Raw genomic sequence first — 13,554 nt, 5'->3', positions numbered from 1 at the left:
GCTACCTAGAAAGTTAGTTCAGCGCCAACTAGGGCATTCCTACTAGAAATCCAGTTATGTGTGATAGGGGCTTTAGAAAGGTTGTTGGTCTTGTTCTTTACACGCTGTGAAAGCCTGTCGATATTGTACGGAGACACCCTATATAAATCATCGTATGAGCTGCTTCGCTGACCAAGAGAACTCGCAATGCATGACGGAACCAATTGGACGCGAATCCATGTTCAGTCTTCTAATGAGAGTGGTGTTGATAAAGCGTTCCGCCGAGCTGGGATTGGCAGAGAGCTTCGTGAAACGCAACGGTAAAGGGCCTGTCTCTCTCGCGCAGCGATCGTCTTTTGTTTCATCTGCTTTGGCGATAGCAAATCAGCTAGGAGGATGGATATCTGCTGGCAGATACTTATAGTAGCGTTGAGCTCCTGGCTCGTCACGTCGTCATACCTTCGTAAGTGTCCATTGCTTATTTTCCTGTAGTTTTCTGTAGCAATCCTAGTACGTAGAGCAGGCCTCCGTGGCTAACGCTACGACCCTAGAGGTCTCGGGTTCGAATCCCGGCCTGGGCATGGGATGGGTGTTCCTTGTGAAGTGGCGCAAGCAAAAGGGGGGGGGGGGCATTTTTTGTCTTTCAAAAATAGTTTATGTGCTTGTTTTCCGTTATTAATGTGAAATTGAACGTGTTAAAAAATAATTCAAATCGTTTGTTCGACCACAAATGCTTTAACACAAACTTCTACCACCTTTTTGCGTAATTTACGAGGATAATAACGTCTTTGATACTACTACTACTAATACTGTAGTAATAATAATGTTGATCCTGTGTTCGAATCCAGGCCTGGGCATGGATGTTTGCAATTATCCGTTCATCATTGCGTCATGCAATCATCACTCATCCCCATCTTCGCAAATTAGCCAAAAGTGGCACAAGAAGCGAAGTAAAATAAAGTAAATCAATAATAATAATAATAATGTTATAATAACATAATTAGTAACATTATTATTATTAGCATTATTTTTATTAAAAATATTATTTTTATTATTGGTACGTTTATCCTGGTACTTGCCCCCCTAGACAAAAATTCGTGGTTGCGCCTCTGTCCTTGTGTGTCCCTTAATCAATCTCATCATATCATCGCCCATCCTCATCTTCACGATTATCCAAAGAGTGGCAGAAATGCGAAGTAAAATACACCAAATCAATCAATCAACCTAGTACGGACGAGACGATTGGTTTGGTCTGATTTTCGCTATTTAGCGTCGCTTTTTCTCCCACTTTCACCTAATCGCTACGAAGAGGATGATGAAATTGATGAATGCACACTCGCATACATCCATGCCCAGGCCGGGATTCGAACCTGAGACCCAGGCACGTAGCCAGGGGGAGAGCTAAGGGGGCTGAAGCTCCCCCCCCGAAATCCTACAAATATTTAATGTCAATAGTATATAGTGGTAATTAATTTTACTTCTTTAGCAGGAATAAACATTGGATCGAAAAAAGTTTAGTGTATAACAGAGGAGCCAGGTTATAGTTTTATTTCCTAACATTCAATTCAAAGAATAAATGGATCCACAGTGCTCAAAATGTATAGTTTTCTTTGTGAGAGGTCACACAATATAAAATTTATGAGTAAAATTTGGTCCTAACTTTCAAAGCCTTTTTTTTAACGGAATGTATAAAAGTCAATAACAAAATACAATAACTATGAATTTCAGGACACTAACTGCACAAAATGTAAGAATAATAATAGACAACAGTGTTGGAAATTCACTCATGCGGTGGATGGAGCAGCAAAGTATCTTCATTTACATAACAATAATAATTATAATAATAACAATAAATTTTGAATTAAAATTTGTTTATTTTTAATAGCTTATAATAGTTATCATTGTAAAATGACAAATATAACCGTGGTAATAATTATTATTGTCATTATTATTTCTACTAATCAAGTTTTATCAGTGGCCTGCCCACCTCAACAAATATTTCTGGCGACGCCTGTGCTCATAAGGGATGACCCCCCCCCTTCAAATAAGATCCTGGCTACGGGTCTGCCGAGACCAGTGATGTACGTCTACGCGTAAACAACAATAGTCTACATTCTACACGTAGACTATTTTATACACGTAGATTAGGTAATCTATGTAAACAACATGGCGAAAGGTGATAGCAAAGGGCGCTATGGAATTAAAAGAAAATTCTACTGCGTATCAGTTGCTGATGTGTAAGGAGAACTTTTCATACGCTCCCTTTCAAATTCGAACAATTTCTCACCTAGGAAAAAAACTAACATAGGAAATATTCTAGTGTTTTATGGGGAAAAGACTAATTTTGTGTCACGACTGCCATCTGTTGTATTTTTTGCATACTATTTATCTTCTTCCATAGTAGAGAGAAGAATATAATTGAAAATGTCACTTTCCTTTCATGAAACCCTTGAAAATTAATTTTAATGCACTTTAGATTGTCTACGTAGTCTATGTAAACTACAACCCAATGTAATCTACGCGTAGATTACGTGTAGACAACGCATGTAGACGTAAACTTATAATGTACGGCACATCACTGGCCGAGACCCCTGGTGTCGTAGCGCGATGTGCTAACCACTACGCCGCGGACGTCGGCGTAGGAGAGGAAACAAGGCGGGATATGAGACTGTCCATTGTTTCGAAGGTGACAAGTAACGGTACGTTTTTTGAGAAATTTTAGCTGTTAACTAGATACTTTTAAACGAAAGTATACTACTACATAACAGATATACATTTTGCAATAGGAGTAACGTTCATGGGCGTCCGGAAGGGAGGGGGCAAGGGGAGGCCCCTGGTATATATTTTTCACATATAATTTCATTCCAGCCACAATAATATGTGTTAATTATTGCATGAATATGATAAATTCAAATTTAAGCAATGTTTTTTGAGGGAACATCACTATTATTGGGGAAAATGTGCCTTTCTTGCCCCCCTGGGAAAAATCCTGCGGACGTACATGGTAACGTTATCATTACGACACTTGATTTGTTAATTTCAAAATTTGTAGCCAAGAACCATGGCGGAATGGTTAGAACAGCGCGCTACGACGGCAGGGTCCTGAGTTCGAATCCCGGTTTGGGCATGTTCGTAACTGCTCCTTCATCAATTTAATCACATCATCTCTCCCATCATCGCTACTTGCCAAAAGTGGCAGAAAAGCCACGTTCAATAATAAAAATCTAAGCAAAAAATCGAAAGAGAGAAAAAAGTGTAACATGTGGGAAGAGCTACACTTGGTAATTCTTTTTCCAACTATTTATCTTCCCTGAAAGTGAAAAATGCCAAGGAATCGTCTATGGCAAGCAAGCTTTACCCTGTCCCGGGAATCTTTGGAGCGATCGAACGAAAGAAAGTCTCTGCGCAAGTAGTGACGCGAGACGGCTCGACCAGTGAACGCGTGCGAGGGAGCGGGATTCCGGGATGGGGGAAAGCGACTGGAGTTATACTGCTCGCATGTCCAGCTGGCGGCTGGGAAACAACGAATTAGCTATCAGTTGAATTCTCTTCGACTAACATCGGACATTTTCGTGTCACAAGGTACCCGAACGTTTGGCGGGACGAAACAAAGAGTGTCGGATACATCGCATGTTGCCAAACGTACTGTAAAACGTGAGAGAGTGAGAGAGTTGATCAGTACTACTGGATAAAAGTTGTACAATAGTACACAAAACACCCAAACACTATACACTCACCTCACCCAGTACTCCGGCAGTTTGGATCTTTATGCAGCATATTTGCAGATGATACAATTCCTACAATTGTATCAATCTACGCTGTATAGAACACACCTTATTACTAACTGATAAAAACAGAAGTACGCTTGGCAACATTGTAACGGGAGAGCGATGTTACCCATCGAGCCACACCCCCCGAAGACGATTGGTGGACAGATGGGGCTTTGTAGATCAGCCGCCAGATGGGCTTGCGGTCAGTATGCAAGCCTTTGCAGCAACGTGTACTGATTTAGCTCCGCCCTTTCGCTTCCTTCCCATCTCTGCCATTATGCGTGCCCGTGATCCAGAGGTTCAAGCATAGAGTACAGGCTTCATTGCCAGTGGCGGCGATTGGGTCTCAAAACCGGGTGGGGAAGGTGCCAAACTGGGGAGCAAAGACAGTACATTTCCCTTCGTAGATAAGATTTAGCATAGTGCGGAACCAAAAGTGGCGAAAACTGGCGGGCAACTGCCCACTGTATCATTGCATATTGAAATTGAGTGTCTTAAAAATGGTCGCCTCTTACACCCAAAGTTATTTAACAAGGCGGTGTATATGTCGTTTTCTCGCAAGCCCGGGACTTTCTGTTATAACACATTTTTCATTTGGCTTCGGATCTAATATTGGGGTGAGATCTTTACATATCTGATGAAAATCAGCCGAAATAGACAAACTTGACAAAGCATATTTTGACATATTTCAAAATTTCGCGTTTTTATAACATATTTCTTCAATTTTGTTGTAATAAGACATATTTCTGTATAATTTCGTAATTCTCTCGGTTATTTCACATTTTTTTCTTCGTAGCTTTAGCACAACGGATAGTTCATATTGTCGATGGCAGGATATGGAAATTACGGAGGAATTTTCTTAGTACAGAACAATATAATACCCCACTTTGTTTTTATCCCGCCGACAATTGATAGCCATGCAAACATTATTGAGGCAAAATGTTCTCTCTCATTGTTGCACGGGAAGTAAAGAAGTTTCGTTCTCATTTCTTTGCCTTTTTCGCTTTTCACAAAAATCAGTCAAAAGTAAAAATAACATTCGGTACATTACAGCTCCTACTCTACTCTATCGGGTATGGGAGAAATTCAAGAGTACTGTTGTGCATATTTTTGGCTTTACTTGGAATATTTCTGCATTTTTCTGACATATTTGTAATTTTTCATGACATATTTTCCAATTTATATGACATAATTACATACATATTTTACAGTTTTATAGGACATAAATTCCCGGGCCCTAAATAAGCTTCATATTTTCGCTACACATTATGTACAAACAGGCCCGTAGCTAGAATTGATCTCCAGGGGGAGCTCACGGGTCATCAGGCTTTGTAGACCCAAGTCGATTTTCGAAATGTATAGAAATATCATGCCAATACTATAGTTTTTTTCTATATCTTCTAAAACATCTCTTAAAGTGTTAATTGGCTGCTACTGACATCATCCCTTACTACACACTCCATACTACTTTTGATGATACAGATATTTATATCATACAAGAAAAAATACACAATAAATGCACCCCCTTCCCAAACTCCCCTTCGTTCCCAAAAATTGGGAACTCTTCACCTTTGACGCACATGTGGTAGGGGCAGCAAAGGTAGCATTTTTGGCTGTTATGCATTTGAAGCTTAGAAACGAGTCACAACTCTCGAAGCAGCCAATTAACCAAGCGAGCCGCTGACGTCATCTCAACCCAGAACCTATCGCTAAGCCCCATGCTCAGGTTGTAAACGCCCACTAGGCTCGCTAGACAGACTCGCGCAGATGTTCCGAAAGTAATTCGACTCTACAGTTAAAGAAGTTCCCTTCAAGGAGAACTTCCTAAAGTCTAGAGAATCTTTTACCTAGACTTCGGCTCATAAAGAAGATGAATGCATGTAATAGCTGCTGTCTGCATTTTCACTGCAAACAAATCATACAACAAATAGTTTTACCGAATGGTCTAATGTGTCAAGGGGGCTGAAGGCAATGCCAGGGGGTGCTGAGCCCCCCTTGCCCCTGCCTGGCTACGGGCCTGTGCCAAAGATCATGCGTGTAAAATACAAAATACACCTTCTGTAATTGGAAGTTGAAAGGTTAAGAAATAAATCAATCTTTCTGTAAAAAAAGCATTAACGCAACGAGCATGTTTGTTTCTTTGTCTGCAGCGAAGTGGAACAGCAAGAATGTGAAAAACCATTGTTCTTTCAGATTGTGTAATTCCGTTGGAAATGGAGAAAACTTCACGATTTGCTTTGCTCTCTGTCTCTCTCTCTCCTTGCAGAACACACGGTTCACATAACACAAAAGCAATTGTCGATATTTCATTTCAATCAATACACTATCCGTGGGCGAAGTTAACAATAGTGTAAACTCGGTAACGTGTCGAAAGAGAAATTTTCAAGCACAACGGCAAACAAAGAGCTATTCTTATTTGTAAGTTCATGTGTCGTGGTTCGCTGTAGTCTCAATACTTACAAAGGATGCTGAAGTAATAGGCTGTGACAATTTCGATTTGACATGCACAGTGGCAGCGATTGAGTGCCAAAACTGCGGGGCAAGGACCGTTTGTTTACCTCTCCTCGTACGCAAGGCTTGGCATTAAGAGGACTGGCAAAAGTGGGGGGAAACAGCTCCCCTTCCCTAATGGGCATGCAACATAAGAAGGGTCAATGAGGTCGATTTCAAATAAATTTGGAAGGGACAATATATAGGCTGTCCCGAAAATAACATTCACATATACAGGGCGTTCCAAAATTATTATCGGGGTGTCATAGTCGTGTAATTTCCCTTATATGTGGGGTACAAGGACAAAGCTTATACGGGAGTAAACAACATGTTTACATACTGTACCTTATAAATGTACAATGTCAGCGAGCACCTTTTATCGCACGGCACTCATGTTTCCGAAGAAAGAGTTCGATGCCCGGTGGAGGCACGGTTCGGATCCCACTTTAAAATGTAGGTCCAGTCTCGATTAGCCTTACTGTGCATAAAATGGACTTAAAACAACAAATCGAAAAAAAAGAAGAACAAAGAACCACACCTTGCAAATTCAATGGCACAAAAGGGCTTCTGCACGGGAGTTGCCATCTTGAAATACATGGAAACAAATGACAAGAGCTCAGTGTAGCAAACTTCCACAGCCATTCTTGTCGTACATGTACGATATAAACATTCACCTTCGTCTGTTACAATATACCAACTACTCGAAACCCCGATAATCATTTTGTGACACGCTGTATTTGTATTTATATTTGTGTAATTTGTCGCCACTTTCTGCCACTCGCGACGATGAGGGATGATTTCATGAAACTGGTGAAGTGACACAAGGAACACTCATGCCCAGGCCGGGATTCGAACCTTGCAACCTTAGGGGTGATTGTCGACGGGCATGATACACACACATATTCTGCTCCCCTTGAGGAACTTTGAGAGAAACAAAGTGCCTGTATGTCCTAAAGTCGCGCATATATACAGAGTGGCCTTGAAACTTCGTTCACATTTTTATTTCAAAGTTATGATGCTTTTCTACCTTTTGGGTTCATATCCATGCCTCATTCAGGATTTGAACCTAGAACTCTTGGATACATAGCCAGTGCCATAGTGAAGATTCTAAACGTGGGAGGGCGACGATATTGTTTTCAGGGTGGGCAATTCTGCCATGGGTAAATAAATATGGTGGTGTGGTGTGCATTACCCTCCCTGGTCCACTCTAGCTACAGCCTGTACTTAGCGCGTTACGCTAACCATCTCGTCACAGAGGTTGGTTCCAAAATAAACATTGCTAGGTTAAACTGAATGGTGTGAGCCCATCTCCTTGGTGGAGTGGTTAGCACAGCGCTCTACGCCGCCTGGGGTCCAATCCTGGATATGGCAAGTATCCATTCTTCAATTTCATGATATCACTCATTCTCATCTTCGACATTAGCCACAAGAGGCAGAAAAGCGCAGTACGAAAAGCAAATTAATCAATAAATCAATCGAAAGGTGCGATTTTCATTTTTAGGTCATTTCTTCTCCGCGGGGTGAGAAGGCGGTGTTGTCTTTTCACATTTCTATATATATATATAAACGGTCTAATTTTCCTTACAATATTTCACAACCCAATTAAAAGTGTTTCAGTATAATATAAATAGCCACAAACAGAGCGTTCATTTTTAAACAGAAAAACACTAACTTTTCTATACAAGGCCCAGATTCTTAAATAATCACATAAGTTTCCCTTTGCATGTATCCAAGAAAAAATTACAGTAATCGGCGAATTATACTATTTAGGAACGATCGTGTATTCCCGCTTCGCCTAATGTTTTATCAGAGCACAATAATATGATTGATGACCGAACCGCCATTTTAGGCGAAACGGGAATTCCGGTTTTCCACATGCTAAAGTATTTTACAAAGCAGCTAAAGAGATAGGTTTGGAAGTTAGCAAAGAGAAAACTAAATATATGCTTACAGGCCGAAACCGTGTTAGGTAATAACCAAAATCTAATTGTTGCAGCACCCAAATAAACGTAACCACAAAACTTTTTGTGATATTCGGAAACATTAAAAAAAAAACTTACTCAAAACAAGGTATACTGAATATGTAAATAACATAAGCCGAGTGTGTTGCTGAACCGAAGAAGTCCTACTCATTATTAAATTCGAAAAAGCAAAACCCTCGTGTGCAGGCACGTATCCAAGGGGGGGCTTAGGGGGCTCGAGCCCCCCGAAAGTTTTCAGTTTACAGTAGATAAAATGAGGTTTTTGGATCTTGTGGCGTGAAATAAAATAAAATGAGGATAATTTAAGGAGAGAAATAATTATAGAGGAAAGACGGAGAATGTTATGTAACCCTATTATTGATAATAGCACGTATCCAAGTTGGGAGTCAGGGGATCGAGCCCCCTCCCCCAGGAAATTTTTCAGTTTACACTAGGTGAATTAGGTTTTTGGCTTCTTGAATAATGTGACAATTATTTAAGGAGAGAAATAATTATCGAGGCAAGACGGAGAATGTTCTATAACCTTGTTATTGTTAATAGCACGTATCCAAGATGGGGATCAGGGGGCTCAAGCCCCCCTTCAGAAAATTTTTCAGATTACGTTAGATAACATTAGGTTATTGGTGCTTGAATAATATGACGATAATTTGAGAGTAATAATTATAGAGACAAGACGGAGAATGTTCTATAACCTTATTATTGTTAATAGCATGTATCCAAGGTGGGGATGAGAGAGCTCGAACCGCCCTTCAGGAAATTTTTCAGTTTACACTGCATAAAATTATGTTTTTTGTCTTCTTGAATAATGTGACGATAATTTAAGGAGATACATAATTATAAAGACGGAGAATGTTCTATATAACCCTGTTGTTGATAATATTGCACGTAAACTTTTCTCGCGCTTTCTGTGTTGTCGCAGCGAACTTTTTGGAAACTGCACAACAAAGGTAGCGCCACAAGTAGGACGATTCGTTGTAACTTTTAATCTCTGAAAAGCGCGAGAGGGAACGTTCTTTAAAGAGAGAAGGAGTCGAACTACTGGCAATATTAACGAATCGTTTTATCTGCGGAACGTTCTAGAATATAATGAGTATATAAATATGCGGCTTCAATTTACCGGTTGATCTGTACAACAGAATCGGTTAATGAGACTTCAGAATTTACAAAGTATGGCAATTCATACAGTCGATTAGTGATCTGTGAGTGTCCATTGCTTGCTTTGTAAGATCTAGTGATTCGAAATTAAAAAAAGGACTGAATATCGTAAACTAATGAAGTCTACTAGTTCGGGTTCAAAGCTGTATGCAGTCCGAGAATTTCATGGCATAAAAGAAATAATTTTGTTTAAGCCTACTGGGTTCGCACACACACAAATACTTAACTACCATGAAGGGACAGCCGAAAATTTTATGAATGTCGAGAAGAGAAAGCAAGAAGATGTTGCATAGTTATTTTAACGGAAATTGCAGGCTCTACCAGGACCCGAACCAGGCCTCTGGCATACCATGCCAATGCTCTACCAACTGAGCCACCGAGCCACCCTTGATTCGACTGAGTTTGCGCTAAAATGTATAGGCTACATAGTACATGTTCTGTGGATGTCAAATTGTAAGATGTTACCTGTTTTATTAACAAGCACAGAAAATAAAGCAGAAAGAAGAAAACTGAGGGGCATTCCCAACGGTTGAGGAGACATTTTTCTTCGGTGGTCATTTCACACCGTGTTGCCTGACGATTTCACAAGTCGAACGTTGGTTTGTGGGGCCTTTTGTGTCGCTACGGTGTGAAACGTTTTTGTTGATTGGCTCATTCCATACGTCATGTATCGCGTATTCCTTCGGTCTGAAATCTACTTACCTAAGTCTTGAAGATCCAAGTCACAAGGATGGAAAATTAGGGCTTTGTTAAGATTAGATGCGAAGGCAGGCGAAAGCACCCTAAAGGATAATATCCAAACCTACAGGAAGAACGCATTTTACCTAAGTCTCGAATACGAAATGATAAGAACTCCTGGTGAGTTGATTTTAAAAAATGTGTCCGAGATAAAGAATGGCGTGCCCAGGATTATCAGTAGGGAAACGGGTTACGAATACTATTTTTGGTAGTCGGTCCTCAGTCAGTCCATATTTTCCAGTCTTTGACGTTCCTCTTTTAAGGAATACTGGATCAGATGGGGTTATGACCCTACCAATCCTCCCTTGGGCACGCCACTAAAAATAAATGAATAGCATTTGATCATATTGGGAGACGAAACATTAGATGTGTTGGGAACGGAAGGGTTTTCAGAGGCCTGAATATGAACAATTTAGTGGGTTTCGGCTTTTATAAGAGCTGCAAACATGGGAGGACAAGACACAGTAGTGGTGTTCAGGCTCGACTCAGAGAAATATTCGAGAACTGTCTGCGTCCACCTCGAGGCCCACATTTTGAATCTTGCGTTGTCGAGTGAAGTGTCCATCCCGTGCATGTGTAACGGCTCCGTAAAAACACTCAGACACCATAGATGTGTTGATGCCTGATGGGAAGAAATGGACAAACACACACACACAGATGATTCTGGCACACGATGTTAATGCATGGAAACAGGGGAGTCGAGTGGTAAAAAACGTTCCGATTTCACGTCCTGATTAAAATGGCAGCCGTAAACAGTGGTAACGATTTAGGGGATAGTTGCTTCACATTTTTTTGCCTCTTAATCCTAGGCCTTGTCTACCAAGAGAAAGTAAACTTTCCTTGCCCCCCCCCCCCCCCGTTTTTGGAACCCAATCGCCACCACAGGCCTTAAACATACAATTGTGAGGTTATATCTATACCCCTTAAAGAGATGATGTTCAGCTCCCCCCCTCCCCTCCGAAAGGAAATCCTGGATACGTGTCTGCTCGTGTGCCTATGGAAATTGCAAATAATTCTGACACAGCTGTTGGAGACGAAAGAGCACAATTTTTTAACACTTTTTGTCATGAAAATTTTTCCTCAGAGACAGTTTCCGAACCTCTTCCTCATGTTAAGTCTGTTAAGTTTCCACACACTTTCTTCGATTAAAACCTCCCCTCAAGAAGTCAAATCGCTCCTCACCTCTTTGCCATTGCGTTGTTCTTTAGGCCCCGATGAAATTCCGACAATTTTTCTTCGCAAAACTGCTCCCTGGCTCACCCTCTGTGTCAAACAAGTGCTTTTATGCAGGTGTGTTTCCTGAACTGTTCAAGCGTGCCAATGTAGTACCGATCTATAAATCTGGAGACAAACATTCGGTAAAATCTTATCGACCTATCTCTCTTTCGTCACCTCTGTCTAGACACCTCTGTCTATCATCTGTGAGAAAATAATTAAAGACAGGTTGCTGAAGTTCACATCTCCCCTTATAAATACTGCTCAGCATGGTTTCCTTCCAGGCAGCTCTTGCTTGACCAATCTATCGGTATTACTTTCTCATGCTACTCAGTCTATCTCAAACAATTTCCAGCTTGACATTATATATTTGGACATTTCAAAAGCTTTCGATAAAATTAACCATAATCTCCTTCTTCATAAATTACAATCCAGATTTCACATCCATGGCAAACTTCTATCTTTGCTAAAAGACTATCTGCGGGCACAAGAGCAGCGTGTTATCCTCTCGGGCTCCTCTTCCAGCTTTCTACACGTCCTGTCTGGTGTCCCCCAGGGGAGTGTCTTAGGCCCACTTTTGTTCCTTCTTTACATGGATGATCTGCCCGAAAGACTGTCTTCTTTTACCATAAATGTACTTGTCTTTGCCGATGACCGTAAACTCTTCAAAGAAATTTCATCTGAACGCGATTCACTAATCCTACAACAAGCTCTTACAGAACTACTTGTGTGGTGTCGCCAGTGGAAACTTGAATTGAATCCTTAAAAATGCTCCTGCCTCACCATTTCCTTAAAAAGGAACAAAGTGCTCTCTTTTCATACTCTTGATAACAGTCTCATCAAAAAGGTTTCCTCTCAAAAAGATCTTGGTGTTGTCATCGACGAAAAGCTAACTTCAATGAGCACATTACATATAACACTAAACGAGCCATGCGTCTCCTTGGCATTCTGTATTAGGTTCCCTGAAATCCAAAACTAATCAGCCATTAGCATATTTTTCAAATCCTTTATTTCTCCCATTCTTGAATACTGCTCCCCCATTTGGACTATGGCTTCTAAAACTAATCTTTCCAGGCTTGATTCTGTCCTCAGCTTTTTCCTCGCCATTGCTCGCCATAGAATACCTTCTCTCAGACACCTCCATAAAACAGATATTATGTCTATTTTTAACATCCAGTCACCACACGCACGTCACGAACTAGCAGACATGAAATTTGTGCATAAATCATTAATGGCAAAATCAAAACCGAATTCCTTGTCAACCAATTTAATCTATGAGTACCTGCACGGACAACCCACTACCTAAGGCTCTCTCTCCTATAGCGGTCTCCTTACTATAGGCTCCCCCACTTATATAATAACCTGCCTGTAAATGTTGATATTTTCTTGTCAGAATGCAGTTTCTGACAATCACTAAGAATGTACATGTAACAATGTCTTTTTTTTTCGTCTGCCATCTTGTATTGTCTTGTTTTGTTGTCATTTTAATTTTTTTCTTGATGCTACAGTTTCAGTATAAAATGTCTTTCAGTACTGTATCTGAAACTTCAAGTAAATAAATAAATAAAGAACTCGTTTGAACCAGTTTCCAAACTTAAGTACTTAGGAGTAATACTAACAAATTAAATTGATGTTAAAGAGGAAATAAAAAGCAGGCTGAATTAAGGAAATGAGTGTTTCTTTTCTCTTCATAAACTTTTATCTTCGCGTTTAATATCTAAGAAACTAATTTTGCCTGTAGTATTATATGGACGTGACACTTTGTCCTTACATTAGAAGAGGAACATAAATTAAGAGTATTTGAAATAAAATCCTTAGAAAAATATTTGGACCTAAAAGGGATGAGGAGACAGGTGAGTGGAGAAGGTTACATACATAGCTTAGAACTGCATAATTTTTATTCATGTCCAGATATTATTAGAATAATTAAATCAAGAAGACTTAGGTGCGCAGGCCATGTGACACGAATGGGAGAGGAAAGAGGAGTTCACAGGACACTTGTTGGTAAGCCTGATGGCAAGAGACCAGTAGGAAGGCCAAGACGAAGATGGAGGGATAACGTTGAGATGGACCTAAAGGAAATCGGTAGGGATGGAAAAGAGTGGATTGATCTTGCCTAGGATAGGACAGATGGAAGGAAGGCTTGTGTTGCTGCAGCCATAAACCTTCGAGTTTAAGAAAGCTAGAGATTAGTTAGTTGGCATATTTCGTCTAAATTAAACTGA

The 13,554-nt window shown here is 40.3% G+C and overlaps 1 protein-coding gene across 2 annotated transcripts in view; it reads left to right on the top strand.

The window, feature by feature from the left end:
• Nucleotides 1-299: 299 nt before the first annotated feature.
• Nucleotides 300-13,554, top strand: part of LOC145996503 (inactive pancreatic lipase-related protein 1-like) — a 66,750-nt gene continuing 53,495 nt past the window's right edge. Inside the window, exon 1 of one of the 2 annotated variants that reach the window (XM_083133005.1) lies at nt 300-442. In XM_083133005.1, coding sequence (XP_082989131.1) covers nt 376-442 — 67 coding nt within the window. In that variant the 5' untranslated portion in view covers nt 300-375. The remainder of the gene's footprint in view (nt 443-13,554) is intronic. The other variant, XM_083133006.1, reaches the window with a different exon arrangement.

The sequence above is a fragment of the Lepisma saccharinum genome, chromosome 12 (genome assembly GCF_977018435.1).
Source record: "Lepisma saccharinum chromosome 12, izLepSacc3.1, whole genome shotgun sequence".
Taxonomy (NCBI): domain Eukaryota; kingdom Metazoa; phylum Arthropoda; class Insecta; order Zygentoma; family Lepismatidae; genus Lepisma; species Lepisma saccharinum.
The sequence above is the reverse complement of the archived record's forward strand: the minus strand, read 5'-3'. Positions and strand labels throughout refer to the sequence as shown.